This window comes from Dreissena polymorpha, chromosome 3 (assembly GCF_020536995.1).
Source record: "Dreissena polymorpha isolate Duluth1 chromosome 3, UMN_Dpol_1.0, whole genome shotgun sequence".
NCBI lineage: Eukaryota > Metazoa > Mollusca > Bivalvia > Myida > Dreissenidae > Dreissena > Dreissena polymorpha.
Window position 1 is genome coordinate 89,642,579 of NC_068357.1, and position 18,755 is coordinate 89,661,333.

The window sequence follows — 18,755 nt, forward strand, 5'->3', positions numbered from 1 at the left end:
TGTTCTCGTATGAAGCGTTTCATTGCTCATCCAAGGGTAAATAATCCATGCCGACTAAAATATCCGTACTTAGCTCAGTGTAGCATTACATTCGACTGGCGCGTTGCTATTGCATCCTATATAGCATATGATTGACAAATGATCGCCATGCTTTGTGTTCAGTATGATGTTCAAATTGTAATATATTAAATCGATTGATTTATTACATGCGAAAGTATTCGTAATTGTGAATAGACGTGCATACCAGATTTCGGAATGTTGCAAAATTGCTGTCAATCAAATGGCGAGGTAGGCCGTAAACTGGTTATAGTTAAGAATGTTCACCGTGTGTTCATTGTCAAAACTATGCGCCTGGCCGTGTATTTTGAATGTAAGTGTTAAGATCCAAATCAATTATAACTAACAGTTAGCTACGTTCTAAAAAAATTTGGCAAATGACAATTAAATTCGAAAACTATAAGGATTACACAACTTTATTATCAAAAAGTATTTCATCAGCATCAATTCGCGTGCAAGTAATTTCAATATTTGCCAAGTGCCACTGATCTCATTCACAATTTATATGATGACACATCTTTCGGACGGTTACATTATAAAGTATGTAAGTGAAATCTGTAATTTATCGTTTTACAATACTTGCTATTTTTGCAATATAAATGTCTTAGTAAGAGATACTTCTGATTACTTGTAGAATGTCTCCCTGCTGATTCTACAGGTTACGGATTGAAAAAACAAACCTTCTCTAATAACATTAAGCAAAGATCGGTACCAAAGAAATAAGCCATTTTTGAAATCACATAACTCAAGCTAGTTGTGTTTAAATCATTGCCCCTTTGTAAATGTCAATCGGCAGAAAATTGTTGTGTGTGATCAAGTCGATGATACTGTCAAAAAGTACATTTTTGCATGCCTTTTAGAACACCCGTTAAACTTGTTGGATTGATTAGAAGTCGACCCATGTCAATGATACCGTCTCTCGTTTGAATTTGTGTAGAATCGTGTTTCATCGACGATTCTGTCCATACATTGAAGTGACTTTGCGAGCGCATGCGTTTCATCCATTAAATTACGAGTGTTAATAGACTTCAAAGGTATAAACTGACGAGGTAATGACTTAAGTCACAAAGATCATATTTAGTAACATGGACTCGGCTGTGATATGAAGTTTCTTTCTTCTTCGGGTTTGCTAATTTGCGACATTTATCTCAACACATGAGACATGTGCAGATCAGTGTGTTCTCACTGTCTGGTCAATAAATGAATACTTTCGCAAGAATATGTGTACACCATTGAAGATCGGTGTCCAGGGTTTATGTATTATTTGTTTATGCATAAATATATATACATGTGTGTGAGTCATCATTAAAATTTCAAGTTTTGTATCGTATTTTTAAGAATTGTTAATATTTCTTTATTGGTTAATTGATATATTGTTTAAACACTTATACTTGAACCATTATGCCAAATTATCGGTTATTCCATCTATTTTGCGGTATTTTTGTCGACAGGTTTGTTCATTAAATACCATTTTAAGGATTGCTTTATTACTTTAATTCTAATTAAAAACACTTTGTATCGAGGAGGGAACATTTTTGTTAACATTAATTCATGTCTGTACTTTCAGGATGGTGAAACATTTGATATCATAATAATGCACTAGGAAGTTAAAAACGACTAAGTACTAGATACACCATATACTTTCGTTGTAGCAATAATTGTCACAACAACTTTTATATTGTGTTTCCTTGTGTATTCATTAATGTCGTTCTTTTAAAGGTTTAGTCTCGTTAAAACACAGATGGTGAATGTCAACGACCGATAGAATTACATATTTTTAACAAGTATGGTTATCATTTCCATATAAAGCAGATACGATATGTATGTTCTTAATAGCAATAAACGGTGCAAATTTTAAAGTCTCCGTTATGAGTAATATTTCGAGTCGTAAATATTGTTATAAAGGTAGGCTTTATTACCTCCTGCGATACCATATATATACACCTGTAGCATTGACAGTTCATTTTATTACTGTACAGGGTAATTACTCTATAAGATTTCGATGCTATGTTCGTTTTTAATATTAATTTTAATGCATATAAACAAAGTTATTAAAACGTATGCACGAGCGTCATGTGTACATAATTGCGATATAGATTACCTTTCTGTACATCTTTGGTAAATAAACACGATAGTTAAATATTTTATTTTGTTATACATGTATAAACCATGAAGCAGGAATTCACTAATTCTGTGTATATGCAGAAACAAACAACATCGCGTGTTTATATTTATCTATGCTTATAACACGACATTAACTGTGCTATTATTGTCTTTATTACACAATCGTTTATGATGGTGTTGCCCTTATAGAAACTTGATGATGTCTTTCATTTACAGAATCTTTGAAAAGTAAAACGGGCGATATATATCTAACAGGGATGGCCAAACCATTGTCATTGGTTTGATGATTTCCCTAGCTTTTATATGGAATAGAACTGGATGCTTCGGTTACTATGTACGTACAGAGATAAAATCTGTGCTTGGTGGCTCGTCTTTCGGGACAACGGACCAGGGCGCAAACCATCACCTAAATCACGGTGTTCAATGCACACCTTCTTGCCGAAAACAAGACAATTAAACCAGGTGACCCTACTATTCAGATACCTGAAGTAAGCTAATAAAGGTGTGCGTAGATGTACGAGTCGTGTGCATATATTTGCCCTATCTTCATCACCCGTACACAATGTTGCGTATATGAAAATATGGGCTAATGATGCTTGGGTGTAACTAACATTATTATAATTACACAAACGCATGCCTTAATTGTTACTCAATGTATAAAATAACGCTAAATTGATTGTAAATCTTAAAACCAGTCTGGTCAATTTTATATAATAAATGTAGACCCACATCTAGTTTAGAAAAGGCTACTATAAAAATGCCTTCATTGTAGTAACACAAAATACTTAGTGTAAGAATTTAAATGATTTTTTTCCATAACATGGTGCCCTATTATTTAATATTTAAATGCGGATGGCATTTTCAAAAATGTACCCGTGACAATAAGGCTCTTATATTAGTAATAAAATTATTATATGTGTATACCTGGTCTGACAAGAGGTGTTGTACACTTTTTTCTATGATTTCACCTTGGCAACTTGGTTTAATAATTGTGCTTCTTCTTAGTTTGTATATAGTTTATGAGTAGAAATAACAATCTTCATTGTTATTGTTCAACACACACCGTAACAATTTCGTATATTTTCGCAAAAAGAAAGCTACACTTGTATAGGCCATAATGGTAAATTGACTCATTTAAACGCGCGGTGCAAAGAAATTATAAATTACGTACATTCTTTGAGACTATCTTTTTGTGTAATTTAAGTGTGCCTTATAATATCGCTGTGTGTGGTGTCGTGTTTCGCAGTGAAAGCGTGCGGCTTTAGCCGGAATGTTTTCGTGTTAAAGTGTGTTGCCTGACACGATGGCCATTTTGATGTTGCTAAAATGATAGATATGCAAAAAGTTATTAAATTCCCGAACGATTTTTATTCCGTTTCAATATTTTTCCTTGTCCTCAAGAAGAATTACTCTCAAAAACAAAGATAAAGACAGCTTTATCCCTAAGAACCTTTGAACACGTATTTCTCTTATGCCAGAAGACAATCCCGGTCCGTTGCATCTCTATCGCGGACTGTCCCCACTACCAATCAATTTCACCCATCCAAATATAGTCACTTAAGTGATATTGGCAAATTTTTCGCGCAAATAAACAATTGCGTTTGATTTATAGAGATAGACCGGAGATCAATATAATATCTTGGAAGGCCCGAGTTTGGGTCAAGCTATTGGAAATGCCGCTCAAGAAATGCCTTAATTTATTGACCAGAAATAAGCGGCATAGTGACTTGAGGAATGACCTTGTCAAACAGTGGACCTATCTATTGTGAAAGAATTATTGAAACTGACATCATAAAAGACAATGTGTGTTCCATAGGTATGAGTGGAGATAACCTTTGATAATCTAAACTGAATAATACAACTTTATATGAAATTATTATTTTTTATACAATATGTGTTTATTTAGCAAATAAGATGTGTCATATCGTATAACATGATAGGTATTTATTTAATTTTTCATTTTTAGCTATGTATTAATTTAACACCCGTATTCTGTCATTTTTTATGTATAATTTATTATAATTTAATAATAATTTATATTATTTTTATTTTTTAATTATATTTACAGAACCCTGCTATAGTGTGCATATAATCAGATTACCGCGATAATAGCAATAGTATAATTCCAATTTCGATGTCTGTTGTGCAATTTATCAAATACCACAGCAATCCAAGCATTATTTAGACTGTCCAATCCAAACACTCATAACGTAATAAGCGTTTACTTACCGGATCTTGAAGATCTGAAGGATCCGGGTTTTCCGGGCTCTTGGAAGTAGTACTTCCGGTTCCTTCGCGTTCATCTATCACTAAGTCTATAGGCATTTTGCCTTTTAAACAACTTATATATCGATGGCAGAAATTGTCACACAGTTCATGAACCTGGAAATAGAAAACAAAAGCTTTCCGTTAGGTTTGTTTAATTTTGTTTTCACATTGATCAATACACAATTTTAAACTTGGTGTGTATTTTGTATTATGTATATATTATATAACTTTTATCAAGTTTATTTTATTTCATATAGTGGTGTTTTTTAATCAAAATTAATGTATCGTCCTTTTTCAAAGTGTGATAGGACATGTTAAATGTATCGTTCTAATAGGGTGGTGGTGATTATAGTAAAATATCATGACCTTTTTCAAATAAGTATAGTATACATTTCATGATATCTGGATTTATAATAACTAAATAAGACTTAATAGAACTGCTTAATGTTAAGAAAAGCTAGATAAAATCTCTTATTTGCTTAAATCATACACGGCAAACAAAACTATTTCAAACCGAGTAAATTTGTATGCTTATTCTTATCAGTCTGGATTTTTGAACGCCAAGAAGGTCGTATCGCGCTCCGCATTGCAAAATTGTTAAGTTTATAGAATAGTATCTATGATAACATTGAACCTCGACAAACGTAGGTGACTTAATTTGTTCCCAGTGAAGTCTTAAAGATCGGGGATTCAATTTAAAACACCCAGTTCTACTGGGTCCATTTTGTAATTATGATATTTAGGAAAGCGCCAATATTCGTCCAATTATTGGTAAGATAATGATGGATATAATTACTTTTAATATTCTCACGCGATAAATTACTGTACGTGTTTATTATATTATTGGTTTGGTGTCCTTAAAAATGAGTGTATTTTATGCTTTAAAGTCAAATAAACGCATGCACTAGTCGCGTACATCATTTATAATTTTACAATTTTAAATCGTGAGTTAATCGCACAATTAACAACATTGTTTAAACAGAGAAAATATATCATATTTACCTTTTCTAATTCCAAGAGATGGAAACGAAGAACTTGTATAGCCTGTATCATCTGCAAGTGTATAAAACAAAGTAACGATATGAAAGTATTTATGTATGTATTCTCTGAAATAAACAATTGCAAAACCAACCGAAAGATCTGCAACAAATCAATCTAAATAATAAGTGTTTTTTTAAGTTTATTTAAAGATATAAAACATTTGGTTTCACTACTCTATCAGTCAACGTTGGTAGTTTTATTAATGTTAGGAGATATTCAATCTGCTTTTATTACGTTTATAATTGTACTAAAATTTCACGAATTGATTACAAAATGCTTAATTTTGAATAATTAATAATAATAGAAAATTTTCATCAAAAAGAGAATGACATGAACAATTGTTGATTGCTGCAATTGGTAACAATAAACGATCCCTTCGGACAAATGCGATAGGCGAGATCGCCTAATGACCCTGGCGGGATTACATATTCATGTGTCAGAAACAGCGGCTACCAAGAATTTAATTACGGCGGCCATATTGAATGAAGTGGTATGAGGCACGGACAAGCTGGTTTACTGAGCCGGTGAAAATTAGCACCTCTCTGTGAAATTCTAACGATACTCATTAGAAGCAATGCCCTCTCATATGTTTATTCTTTAGCCGAGTATATTTCAAGTCGAGGCATGTGTTTTAGACGTTCCCATAATTTCCCGAGAAGCGTGTAGGAGAACAAGTAAGAATCGTGGGTCTAGCATATCCGAGGTTCTTAAAACAAGGTATAAACTGACAACAACCCCGACACAGTTTTATGACTTGTCTGACATTCGGTTAACTGAGGGTAATTCTAAAACCCCTAATTTTCCTCGCCACGGGCATAAAAAGAAAGTGACTACAGTGGATATAGGTAGGGTAAAATATCGTGGAGAGTTGGCCGTACGGTTATCATTAAAATCTCGCATGGTTTTGAGTTTCAATCCTTCAGATGCGTTCTGAATGGTAAAACATTCATACTCTCAAACATTATTTTCGGAATGTTATCTCTTCCGAACAGACACTCGGCTTTCAAATAGTTTCCCAAAATGAAAACGATGTCTGTATATTTAAAGGCCGATGTAGCGTAAACGGCCACGATTGAAATATTGAGATTTTTGTTGACTTATAATTAAAATGTGTGACACCGAAACCTATACGTGCATTGTGAATTGTATTTTTTTATCGTGTTAAATGTTAATAAACACTATCGTACTCACCAGGCTATCCAGCTCGTGATTTGATGAAAATAACGGCTTGTCTGAACGTGCCTGCAATTGTTATAAAACATGTTTGAATTATTATTTGTTTAAGTTTAAATTAATCGAATATGGATATGGCTTTAAAGAAGCTTCAAACGTTATGTGAACGTATGAAAAGACGAGTCAATTTATGCCTAGCGTCGAGAAAAGGCATTTGCAAACAGCGTAGACCCAGATGAGACGCCGCATGACGCGGCGTCGCATCAGGGTCTGCGCTGTTTGCTTAAAGGAATTTCTGTAAGAAATATTCTAAATATAGAAATAAATATACTAAGGGTCAGTGCTGTTTGCTTAAAGTGATTTCTGTAAGAAATATTCTTAATATAGAAATAAATATACTAGACACCCCTAATTTTGGAAATAAATTGATCCAATTTAGAAGGATGGGAGAGTCCACTAGACATAAATGGGTTAAATTCATAGAATATGGATATGGCGTTAAAGAAGCTTCAAAAGTTATGTGAACGTATGTAAAGACGAGTCAAGCGTTAGTTAATAGTAGAGACATGAAGAGATCAATGCTTATCCTCGAGACAAAACTATAGCTCACAATCATAGATAATAAAACTGTCCAACTGATGTTCCTTCACCGCAGTCGCCAATATTTGCTAAATTATTATAATTCGAGAAATTAGCTAATGATTCTATGCGGAAATTACGGTGTATGTGTCCAAGAGATCTTGCGTTGACCAAAACATAGCCAGACCTGTTCAATAATTGTTGTTATTTCATACCCCATCCTCAGGATAACTTGTCATTATTTCCTATTATGTGAAGAGACACTTGCTGTGTTTAATATGCTGCCACAGTTGTCAATAATTACGGGAACATGCTCAGTTTCAATTGGAACACAGTCCGCGCGCGGTCTCAACGCCAGTCTTGTATTGGCAAGTAGTAGTGTATTTGGTCTCGGGGCCAGTCTTGTATTGGCAAGTAGTAGTGTATTTGGGTAAAATTAATAAAGTAAGACGTACAACATTTATTACTATTGAGGAATAAAAAACCTGACGGTTGGAAACCATACGATTATAATGGTTATTTAGTCTCTCTTGCATTGTCCAGAACATTTTTCAGTCGCATGTGTTTAAATTTATAACATGTTTAAATGCTGTTAAAACTGGTTTTGATAAATAAACACTTATTAAAATGTAGAAAAAAGAGTATTATGTAACATGGCGCACTCGAAAATAAGCAGTTTGTAAAAGGCATTCGTGATTCGTTTATTGTAAGAATACTTTCAGTAAACCCTGTGTAATGGGACATGATCATAGTTTGGAAGAATGACAATTAAAAATCGGTATGGATTTTTAAAAAATGTATGCATTTTATCCACACACTTAAAAAAACAACACATTTACACTACTGACTTAGAAAAATGTTAAAACTATATTCGTTTATTGATAATAATCAAGCGACATCGTAACAAATAATAAAACATTAGAAACGCTTTTCATCGATAATTTTGCAAAACACGTGTTTAACGAAGATAGCGGTTCAGGATGTTTAAAAATCCTTCGTGGTGAAGTGTTAGCGAGTTATTTTAGTTCCTTGAGGTCCCGGGTCTGATCGCCAAGGCAACCATTTTATTTTTATGCTGTTTGTTTCCTTGTAAATATAATTATTCAAAATATTACAATTGTGTAAGTAAATTAATTAGATGAAAATATTGATCAATACGCTAATTTATGAACACGTCCGTTTAAAGGTTTTACCTCAAGCAAACGGAATAATCATTTAAATCAAAACTCAAAATATTTTATCGGTAAACATAACTATGCTTCAAAATGTTTACCGCAATATACATGTACGTTATACTGAATGCGTTTCAATAACAAATCTAAATTTCTTGTAATCATAACTTTTCGCGGTAGAATGATTCTATTCTTCGAACGTAATCGAATCCCCTAATAATTTAAGCGATAAATAATGTTAGTTTTAGTGTATTAATACTAAGTGTTATCCGGATTAATCGTTTTAAACCTACAGTCAAACAACTGCAGTCTCAGACGTATTAAACCGACGGATTATTTGTTTTAATATTTAAATGAATTAATAATGCACAAATTAAGACATGTGGCGCCTTAAATACCTGCATAAGTTAAACATTAACAAGATTTAATTTACACAGCTTTAAACAATTCATATGTTTAATGTTGAATATTTTATTTGCAAGTGAAAATAAATAAAAATGGTGAATTATATTGTATAAATATGCTATTCAAATTAAGATGAATAAATCATTCGAATTATATTAACTTTTTTTTAAATAAAAGAAAATAAAACAAAAATATTTACAAATATTTTTCACTAAACAAAACATAAAAGAATATAACCGGTTTTAAACTTATTTATATTTTTTTATTGTAAATATCATTTATTTTCCATCACAAAATACATAAGACAATTATACTATCTTCTGTAAAGGAATTAATTTTCATGAATTCCATTTGTCAAAATGTTTGAAATTTATTGTGAAAACTTGATCAATGATTCCACATAAATAATATTAATTTTCCTAATTGAACTTTATACAAATACACAATAAATACCAAACAATCATGAAAAAAGGCTGACACAAGTAAAAGCATGTACTTGGATAACTATGTTACTTAATACTGGAATCATAAAGACTTATTATAATAAATTAACTAAACTCCGATTAATTAACAAAGAGGAAATGTATTTCACAAAATACATGACTTACCAGAACTTGTTTACTAAACACGGCTATATCCTCGTTGAAGGATTCTGAGGAGCAGACGTCGCCACCCGCCACCCCCGGCTCCCGGGGGGTACAGGTCGCCAGCTCGCATTTCTCAAATATCAACGCTAGCAACGGGAACAACGGGTGCCTGAAAACCGGGTGGAAGCTTAATTAGTATTTCCGAAGTTTTTTAATAAGAAAGTTGTTTGTCCACGTACCCAATTTTTTAAAATTTAGATATGTCAGGTATTGTGGGCTTTATTATTGTATTCGTTTTCAAGAGTTAATGTCATATATATTATTTGTCAAACGTTTAATATTGGTTGTTTTGAATAAAACATAACCGTGATTTTAGTCGACTTAAATTGCTTTTTACGATGATGCATTAATTAGGTGCAGGCACTAAACAGTTTTATTACATATCGCGATATCCATTTCACGACGAAAGGTTCATACAATTTACGAAATTAATGTCATGTTCTCTCTGAGGGTTAATTCCTTTAATAACTCCAACCATTTCAGAAGTGTATGCCATTTTTATAACGTAATTTTAGAAATCGCTCCTAATATTTAATACGGTCCGTGACGGCATTGCATAATACAAGTACACAATACTCAGTCAAAAACTATATACATTTTCCGAGACATTTTCACGGGCGTTTCGATAATCGAGTAAATAAGCTATTAATCTACAATTAAAAGACTTCTAATCAACAGGCCGCTTCTCCCGGTATTTCCGGTCGCGAGCAAAAATCTTCGAGAAATTGATGATTTTCTCGCGTGTTTACAAAAATATGTAAATACATGACGGCCAGCCATTTTGTTTTTGGCTAGAGCATTTTTATGCGTTTTTCCAATGTGCCTGGAGCATCGCGAAACATTCTGTGTTTAACCGCGTAGTTTAGTCAACTGATGGTATTTTGGTGTTTTACATTACTGTACACTGACTAGATATTTCTGCACGGTCGCGGTAAAACCAAACCAGTGGCGAGCTGACTTGTACATCTGTGGTATTCATTTATACGCCATTGTAGCGAAGTTATTTTATTTTATTTTTTGAATATTTAATCTTAAATATTGTTGATAAATACAAAATATATTTCATGCATCTAAAAGTATTTAAATGATATTTAGCATTTTACGAATTGGTAGGAAAACTATCAACCGCGATTTTTATTTGAAGATTAAAATATAAAATAAATTTCCAAAATCCTTTAATCAGTTTAAACTGGTGTTTCCTTATGCACTAATGGTCTTAACAGGGCTCACGCTTTTAGTGCTCTGTATTGCATGTAATCCATCGAACAGTCTATATTCACAACGTGTTCACACATATATTCCAGATAATTCACTATATATCATCTCCACCACGACACTTACCCATATATTGAATCTTTGTCTCTTTTTAACTGACTGTCTTGTGTAGGATTTCCCCCCATGCCGGCCATAGAATTTGTGCTTGCCGAATATGGGGGGTAAGAAGAGTGCATAGATCCCCCATGGTTCACACTATGAGGGGGCAAAGAGTGCCCGCCTGGGAGCGAGTTTCGGTGATGGTCGGGGTACATGCTCTCCATGCCCGCTATCGCGCTGCCCGGATAGTGTGCCGGGTATTCATTCTCCAACTGAAATAATAAACAAAAACCACAGCGTTATCCTTAATCCAAAGAAACGATGCAAGTAACGTACAGTAAACACGAGCGTTAAATGAAGATTTCTCGATTGTAAACACCGTAACAACATAACGCGTTCTTATCCCGTGGACTATTATTCATGTATGCATACTTTCATTTTAGCACAGACGTTAAGCACCGCGTGGATCATCGCTAACCTAATTATTTAAATTACGAGCCGCTATTACTGCGCTATATCCTTACCCTTTGAGCCATGGACTTTCCTTTACTAGTCCAAGGCAAAGGCTAGTTAAGGTCCAAGCCCGGGATGTCCGAATCCACTGATGCTTCCCCGAATCGCGACAACGAATATCCGGTTGGCATAAACAAATCCGTGATTCTGTCAAAGGAATACAAAACTGTCAATGTTAGTAAACGTTTCTACACACTATCATCACAATCCTTGTTTAGCAAGTATGCTGTCTCCTGTATCGGCCGATGCCTGTAAAGCTGTCAATCAACGCGTTACTACTAAGCTATACTACACACTGAACGAACGAATGAGCTGTCAGAAAAAGATATATTGGGCATGGGCGGGCCAAGTCGCGAACCGTGGTCGATTCAACAGCCAGCCGCGACGCGGTGTACCTTGCGATTACCAGGTTTATAAATAGAGCATGGTGGATACGATCAGACCACACTTATGGTATTTGAAGATAAGAAAAATGATTATTCCGGTTATGATATATCACAGTTTGATATAGGCAAGAGTACTAAGCAACTTTCAGAATACGCCACAAAATCATACATTAAAAATTAATAACTGTTTGTCAAGTTTTTTACAATCGCATTTAATGTTCGGAACATTTGCAAACTTATTGTACTGTATTCATGCTATTGCGTTTTTAATCACGCTCCAATAGTATTTCTATTCGTATTAGTTTTTTCGTTCATAAATATGCGTTCAAAAATAAATGTATACGATTTGTTATGATTTTAACGAGTTTAACCTGCCCTGGCTGTGAAAATTTCGGTTTACGCCAAAAATTAACACTGTTTACAACAAGTATAAGACCACTGTTATCCCCGGCTACGTTTACGGCGAGATAAATAGAATGAATATAGTGTTTTACACGAATCCCAGTTTTTGCATTCGAACAAGCCCCAAAGATCACTGGATAATAGTATATTGAATGTTTTGACATCATAACAGAAGAGTGATATATGAACTATAAAAGGACGGTCTGTTTTTCTTCTCCCGCTGTGGCCCTTGTTCCTCTCGTGGAGGACTAGGCGGTTCCATGTAAAGTAGTGCCCGCCCATTAACCGATAGAACGCCTTCTGCACCACCCCTGTTGATCCGCAGTCTCAATGGTGCGATAGAGAAACAGGCTAAAAAACTAGTACCGCCTACCGAGCGTTACTTCTGATGCGGTTTGAATTATATTATTGCTTATTTTTATTTTACTGAAAATTATGTTTAAATATTGATTATTTAGAAAATTAATTAAAAAATCCCAGCGACATACTAAAAAACACTCGAGTATCATTATGCGTTAAAATTAAGTTTTATTTGGTTAAAAACATTAACGTTTAGACGTGTTGATTTTCGTTTAATACCCTAATGTTTCATTCACATAGTTACGCAAAAATCGAGCCAACAGATTGATAACGAACTTTAAATAACGTCTTCAAAACTTGTTCAATGTAAAAACCTGAAAATTTTGCTTGACACACGCAAACATCTATTTGTTTTGCACACAATTAATATTAACCACCAATCGCCTATAAAGACACTTAAAGTCTTTACTTCCAAATAATTACCGAACCGCATAAAAACAAGGACCTATCAAATGTACGGTGCATGTCCAGGTCACAAAGGTGCAAGGGTTGCGTATACATTCAAGATGTTATTATGTATTATTATGTGTCGTATGGTTTTCATTCCCCTTGGCGGGTATAGTTATGTGAATAGATGGGGCGCAGTGACCCTGCTCTGACCTCACGGGCGCGATCACAAAGGTTCCGATGATTAGGTAACGATCAGGGGGCTGATAAGGGCCCCCAGATAAGGGCACTTTCTTGATGACATTCGGAGATGCCGATGATAACATGCACATAATTTGGACCATCCTCTGGGTCAATGAATACCTCCTAACACGAATCCCAGACGGAAGGAACCAACCGTTTGAGTCAATAACGATCCGTGGAGCTTGGTTTTATTAAAATAATTTTGACTTTTGTTGAAAGTGTAATAGGACGAAAACAACGTTCAGCAACAGATTTATTCACGTGTATGCGGCCCTAGATCAACGGATAAGAAAGGAAAGAGGACAAGTTAGAATTAATTTTACGAGATAAATTACTTTTTAAACGCACGCGCGTTATTTTCAATTATGCGCGCGACGCGTGATTAAACGAATGTGAAATTCGTGTCATCAGCTTGTCTGTAAAATATAGGACAGGGCGACAGGAAAGAGAAGCAGCTGTTAATGTTTGGGGCAAAATACTGTTTCATTTGCTTTCGAATGCGATTCACATAGTTCATCAATTTCCGCATGTGTTACTATATAAAAATGAAATATGTTATATGTATAATTATAATAAACATTGATGTCAGTTTGTTTCTTTTTTATTCGTGCTTTTCAGCATCATATATAATTATAAATCATAAAATTAAAAGTATCCATAACATGATTGTTTTCTCATCATTTCGTATTTTCACGTATAAATATGGTTTTTATTTGTTAAAACTACCGGCTGCAGTAACTTATGAAAGTTATTAGACAACATATTCAAAATAATTAAAAAAATCCTTAAGATTTCAGGATATTTCTATTTTAAACTTTCTGATTATATAATAAATAATTACCAACAAAACGGCGCAATAATGAATTTTACAGCGAACACCCAAAAACACACTTGTAATAAACATGGGGATATAATGAAGAAAATATGCATTCTTTCGAAACAATCTCAATGGTATTTATTATTTCTGCATTTTGTTTGAAAAAAGAATAGAAATACGCCATCGTTCATAGACCCGAAACACGGATATTTCATGCTTAAGACAAAATATATCTTGATATATAATTATAAAATTTTATTAAACATGTTTTAAACGTGGTTACCAGTTTACATGCTATTGGTCATGCTTCATGAAAGAAATATAATTTCAAGAAAATTCCTAAGTCAATTATTGGTGTATGTGTATGCTCTATCATTCATTGATAGGTATACATTTCCTTAGCAAATAAATCAGTTTGCAAAAGAATTAGTTTAATACTGAATACAACGCTATACTATTTCGTGTAGAGGATAATAATTGTTTTTTGGAAATACACGCTCGAATGTTTCACAAGTGCGCAGACCCATTTACATGAGAACAAAATGTTACTATTAATAAATTGGGCTGTGCTCTGTAAAAAGGGGGTTTAACGCATGTGCGAAAAGTGTCGTTCCAGATTAGCCTGTGCAGTCCGATTTTATGATATCTGTTTAAAGAAATTATCCTTTTAGCAAAAATCCAGTGAAGGCGGAAAGTGTTGTACCTGATTAGCCTGTGCTATTTGCTTTTCCAGCTATTTTCCTCTGTCACGTTTGATACATGTTGAGGGCATTTCATGTTTACGTGTATTACATGATTTTATAGATCATCAATATGGATACCTATTTAAGATAGTTGTCACATACTTCCTGGCACCCATGTACATGTATTTTATCAATTTTAGCGTACAAGCATTGCGTCCATATTTCAATATATGTATTTTCATTAACTGATGTCATTAAATAAAATGGTGACCCCATTTCTTAAACTAAATAATTACTAAGTATATGCTTAATATAGTGTCGATCGAAAAACAGTGAAGCAGCAAATTTGCGAAGTGATATGGTTTATAGCAGCAAAATTTGTGTAAATATTTGCAGTACACGTGCAATAATAAATGCATTTCTTTGATTGAAGAACAGTTTGTCAGATTGTTTATTCGCTGATATATTGTATTGCTGAAATACATACTTTATAGCTCTCCACGTAGGTCGTTATGCTGGAAACGTTAGCACGTGATAAATGTTTAATTTGTTTTATCAAGTACTATATTCTTGTTTTATGTAAACAATGTCAACATTTTGCTATGTACACGTATTAAGGATGATTTTTTTACAAACTGCTACAACAAAACGTTCTTTGCCTTAAATACACGATTATCGTCATTATCACTATTGGTAGTAGTAGTAGTAGTAGTAGTAGTAGTAGTAGTAGTAGTAGTAGTAGTAGTAGTAGTAGTAGTAGTAGTAATAGAAGTAGTAGTAGTAGTAGTAGTAGTAGTAGTAGTAGTAGTAGTAGTAGTAGTAGTAGTAGTAGTAGTAGTAGTAGTAGTAGTAGTAGTAGTAGTAGTAGTAGTAGTAGTAGTAGTAGTAGTAGTAGTAGTAGTAGTAGTAGTAGTAGTAGTAGTATAGTAGTAGTAGTAGTAGTAGTAGTAGTAGTAGTAGTAGTAGTAGTAGTAGTAGTAGTAGTAGTAGTAGTAGTAGTAGTAGTAGTAGTAGTAGTAGTAGTAGTACTAGTAGTAGTAGTAGTAGTAGTAGTAGTAGTAGTAGTAGTAGTAGTAGTAGTAGTTGTTGTGTTGTTGTTGTTGTACTAACAGCACAGAATGAACTTATACTAAAGTTTAAACATTATTATAACTGCTGCTGCTTTTATATTATTTTGTATACGAATTAACTTAAAGAAACTTCCAATATTAGGCAATATCTTTTTTCTTGAATAAACTGACATAACTGAACAGAATACCAAGCCTCTTCACCAACTAAGCGAAGGCAAATTTTCATATTATTGTACATATGAATTTAATAGAATAAATACAAATGTCGGAAAAGGATCTTTATATATGCAATTTTAATAGAAAAAACATGCCTCTGAATCATGGTTAAAACATAGGTGACATGTATAGTGTCTTCGCATGATGATTGACTGACAACTCACATGCTACCTTAAAATACCATGTTGAAATATATGTATTGCAGTTTTTGCATAATTAATTAAATATAATTATGAAATTCATAAAATTATTATTGAAAAACTTTTGTGTCACGTTACAACGTAAAAAGTACATAATTAAAACAATTCCATAACTATCTATATTTACAGAACTACGGATATCTTTCCATCGATCAACGTACTGTTTATGAAAAAAAAAGACAAAATTATCATCTACCGTAATTGGAACTTTTAACTGACATAGTGTTATATATATATAATCACGTTTATTATACGATTTTAATACCACAGAGTACACTAACACGGTTTGTTACTTATACAGTAACATCGTCAACAAAATAATATTAATAAATTGTCTTCATTATTTCAAAGCGAATATTAAGCGCATGTTAATGACAATTGAGGTGGTAACTTATTAAACTTTAAAGTTGATTGATTGGGATTAGTTCAATTAACTTTTTTGCGCTACAAATCACAATGTTTTGTAAACGATGAGCCGTTAATACCACGAACAAATATAAATAAAGCTCATAATATGTTAAACATTGACATGACTTTGGTTTTTAAAAGGTTGGCTTACTCGTCGTACAGTCAATAAGTTGTAAGCATATTCAAATAAAAAATGACAGTATTGTTTTTAACTGTAATGGTAGTTATGTAATTAATATATTCGCTTAACCCATTTTTATTTTCTGTATGCCTGCTGTGTATACAATTTAATAATTAATCTGGCATAGCGCGTGTTTTTTAATTATGCGTGTGTTGTTGGGACCAGATTTCTTTCTTGCCAAAAATTTGCTTGACCTTCACAGCATACCTACCGTATAATTTTAACTCTTTCAGTGCTGGAACCGAATTTTAAAGGCCTTTGCAAACAGTTTGGGTCCAGATGAGACGCCACAAAACGTGGCGTCTCATCAGGATCCAAACTGTTTGCTATTCTGAAAGTATTCTTTGAAAAAAATCGAAGAAAATGCTAATTTTAGAAATTCAGCACACGACATTTTAGCAGACGACAACTTTCCCAGCATGCACAGGGTTAACTGTCCATGCACACATGGCCGACAACTGATATCGTGCCGTATGTTTGATATACATTATGTATTATGTATATTTACATTATTCCTTACAAATGGTTACTTACTTTATTTATTTATAAAAACAGACTGCGTTTCAATAATTATATATATGAAGTCATATTTGTGTTTGTGTCAAACGATAAAAATTATGTATATCAAATCTTTCATGCTTTATCTTGTAAAACAAATCTCTGATTTGTGTAACCGGAAAACCAAATATTATATTAATTATATTTACATTAGTTGTAAGTAATTACGACATTCTTTAACATTAAAAATAAAAAAAATATTGTTCGTTATCACTGAAAAATATCGTATTCAGTTGATGAATCGGAAATATATTATCGATACATTTAAAAAGTATGTTGTAATTTAATGAAACTATAGATGATTAGATAACTTCTAAATAATACATTTTAGACATGTGTAAAACAGGATTACTACAACTGTCTTGTCCTTTAGTGTAGTCTGTCATGCCAATGGCCGCACAATCAATTGGTTCGAATATATTGCTAGTTTGTTAATACCTGCTCAATACGTTGTGTCTAGAAATGCAAGGGCAGTGTGGTTTTTGACAGAGACAGAGAAAACAGTGCCAAACTGTCTTGAACCCGAAGAATACTAAGAATAGAAAAGATATGTGACGAGTGCAAACATATTCAAAAAGAGAAAAGAAAACTAGATGGCCATTTCGGATTATTAGAGCTCTACATATTTTCAGATGTAAACTTATGCTATATTGGCCACTGCAAAACGGCTTTAAGTGAAAAGCGGCAATTTATGAGTATGGGGTAATTGAAAGAATAACTGATTTGTTTTCAAATATTTTATACACAGATTGCAATTAGTTATTGGATGTTTTGCATTGACTATTCCAATGCGCCGAACCTAGTTTTATTAATTAGTAATCGTGTTTGCAATATGATGTTGTCAAGTGATAAACAATTGTACAATTCGTCGTTTGCCATAAATAAGTACCTAGTCATAAATGCCATACCCTGTTTGCCCATGTAATATAAGCATTACATTTACATATTTTTATTTTTATTTTATGCTTTCCGATGGTTTATAGAGAAATATCAGTGAAATAAAACTGGTATTTCACCGTTTTAAACAGTGAAAAATAACAGTGAAAAATTTCACTGTTTTATTGTGAACTGACGTCATTTTTTTCAACGAAATGACGTCATAAATCCAGCCAAATTATCCAGTTAAACTCTTTTACAATGTAAATAAACGGTGAAAAAAAAATCAAATCAAAAAAATGTGTTGGATTCGATGGAATATCGATTTTAATTCACTCGTGATCATAAAAAATACATATTTATATGATCACTTGTGAAATAAAATCGATAGTCCACCGAATCCAACAAATATCCTCTATAAATTACACATGTGTAATACAACATTTTTAAGCGTTTTCATTGGCTTAGTTTTCGTTTATTGACTAATCGCATTTTGTTATTTTGCTGAAATGACGTTGCAACGTCAAATGACATCACGAAATGTAAACAACATTCGGGATTTATCATAATTTTTGCGTAAATATTTATTTAATTTGCTCATTTTAAAGCATATGATAAAATAGATCTGACACGCGTAATCATATCATACCATATTTTATTAAACTCGTCCAGGAA

General features: G+C 33.1%; 1 protein-coding gene across 2 annotated transcripts in view; it reads right to left on the reverse strand.

Annotated features, from left to right (window-relative positions):
- Positions 1-18,755, reverse strand: part of LOC127875197 (homeobox protein Meis1-like) — a 135,173-nt gene that overhangs the window by 108,596 nt on the left and 7,822 nt on the right. The window contains exons 2-7 of one of the 2 annotated variants that reach the window (XM_052420052.1): positions 11,305-11,440; positions 10,808-11,052; positions 9,428-9,575; positions 6,682-6,732; positions 5,452-5,502; positions 4,411-4,563 (exon numbers count right to left, since the gene is read on the reverse strand). In XM_052420052.1, coding sequence (XP_052276012.1) covers positions 4,411-4,563; positions 5,452-5,502; positions 6,682-6,732; positions 9,428-9,575; positions 10,808-11,052; positions 11,305-11,316 — 660 coding nt within the window. In that variant the 5' untranslated portion in view covers positions 11,317-11,440. Of the gene's footprint in view, positions 1-4,410; positions 4,564-5,451; positions 5,503-6,681; positions 6,733-9,427; positions 9,576-10,807; positions 11,053-11,304; positions 11,787-18,755 lie in introns of those variants that run through there. The other variant, XM_052420051.1, reaches the window with a different exon arrangement.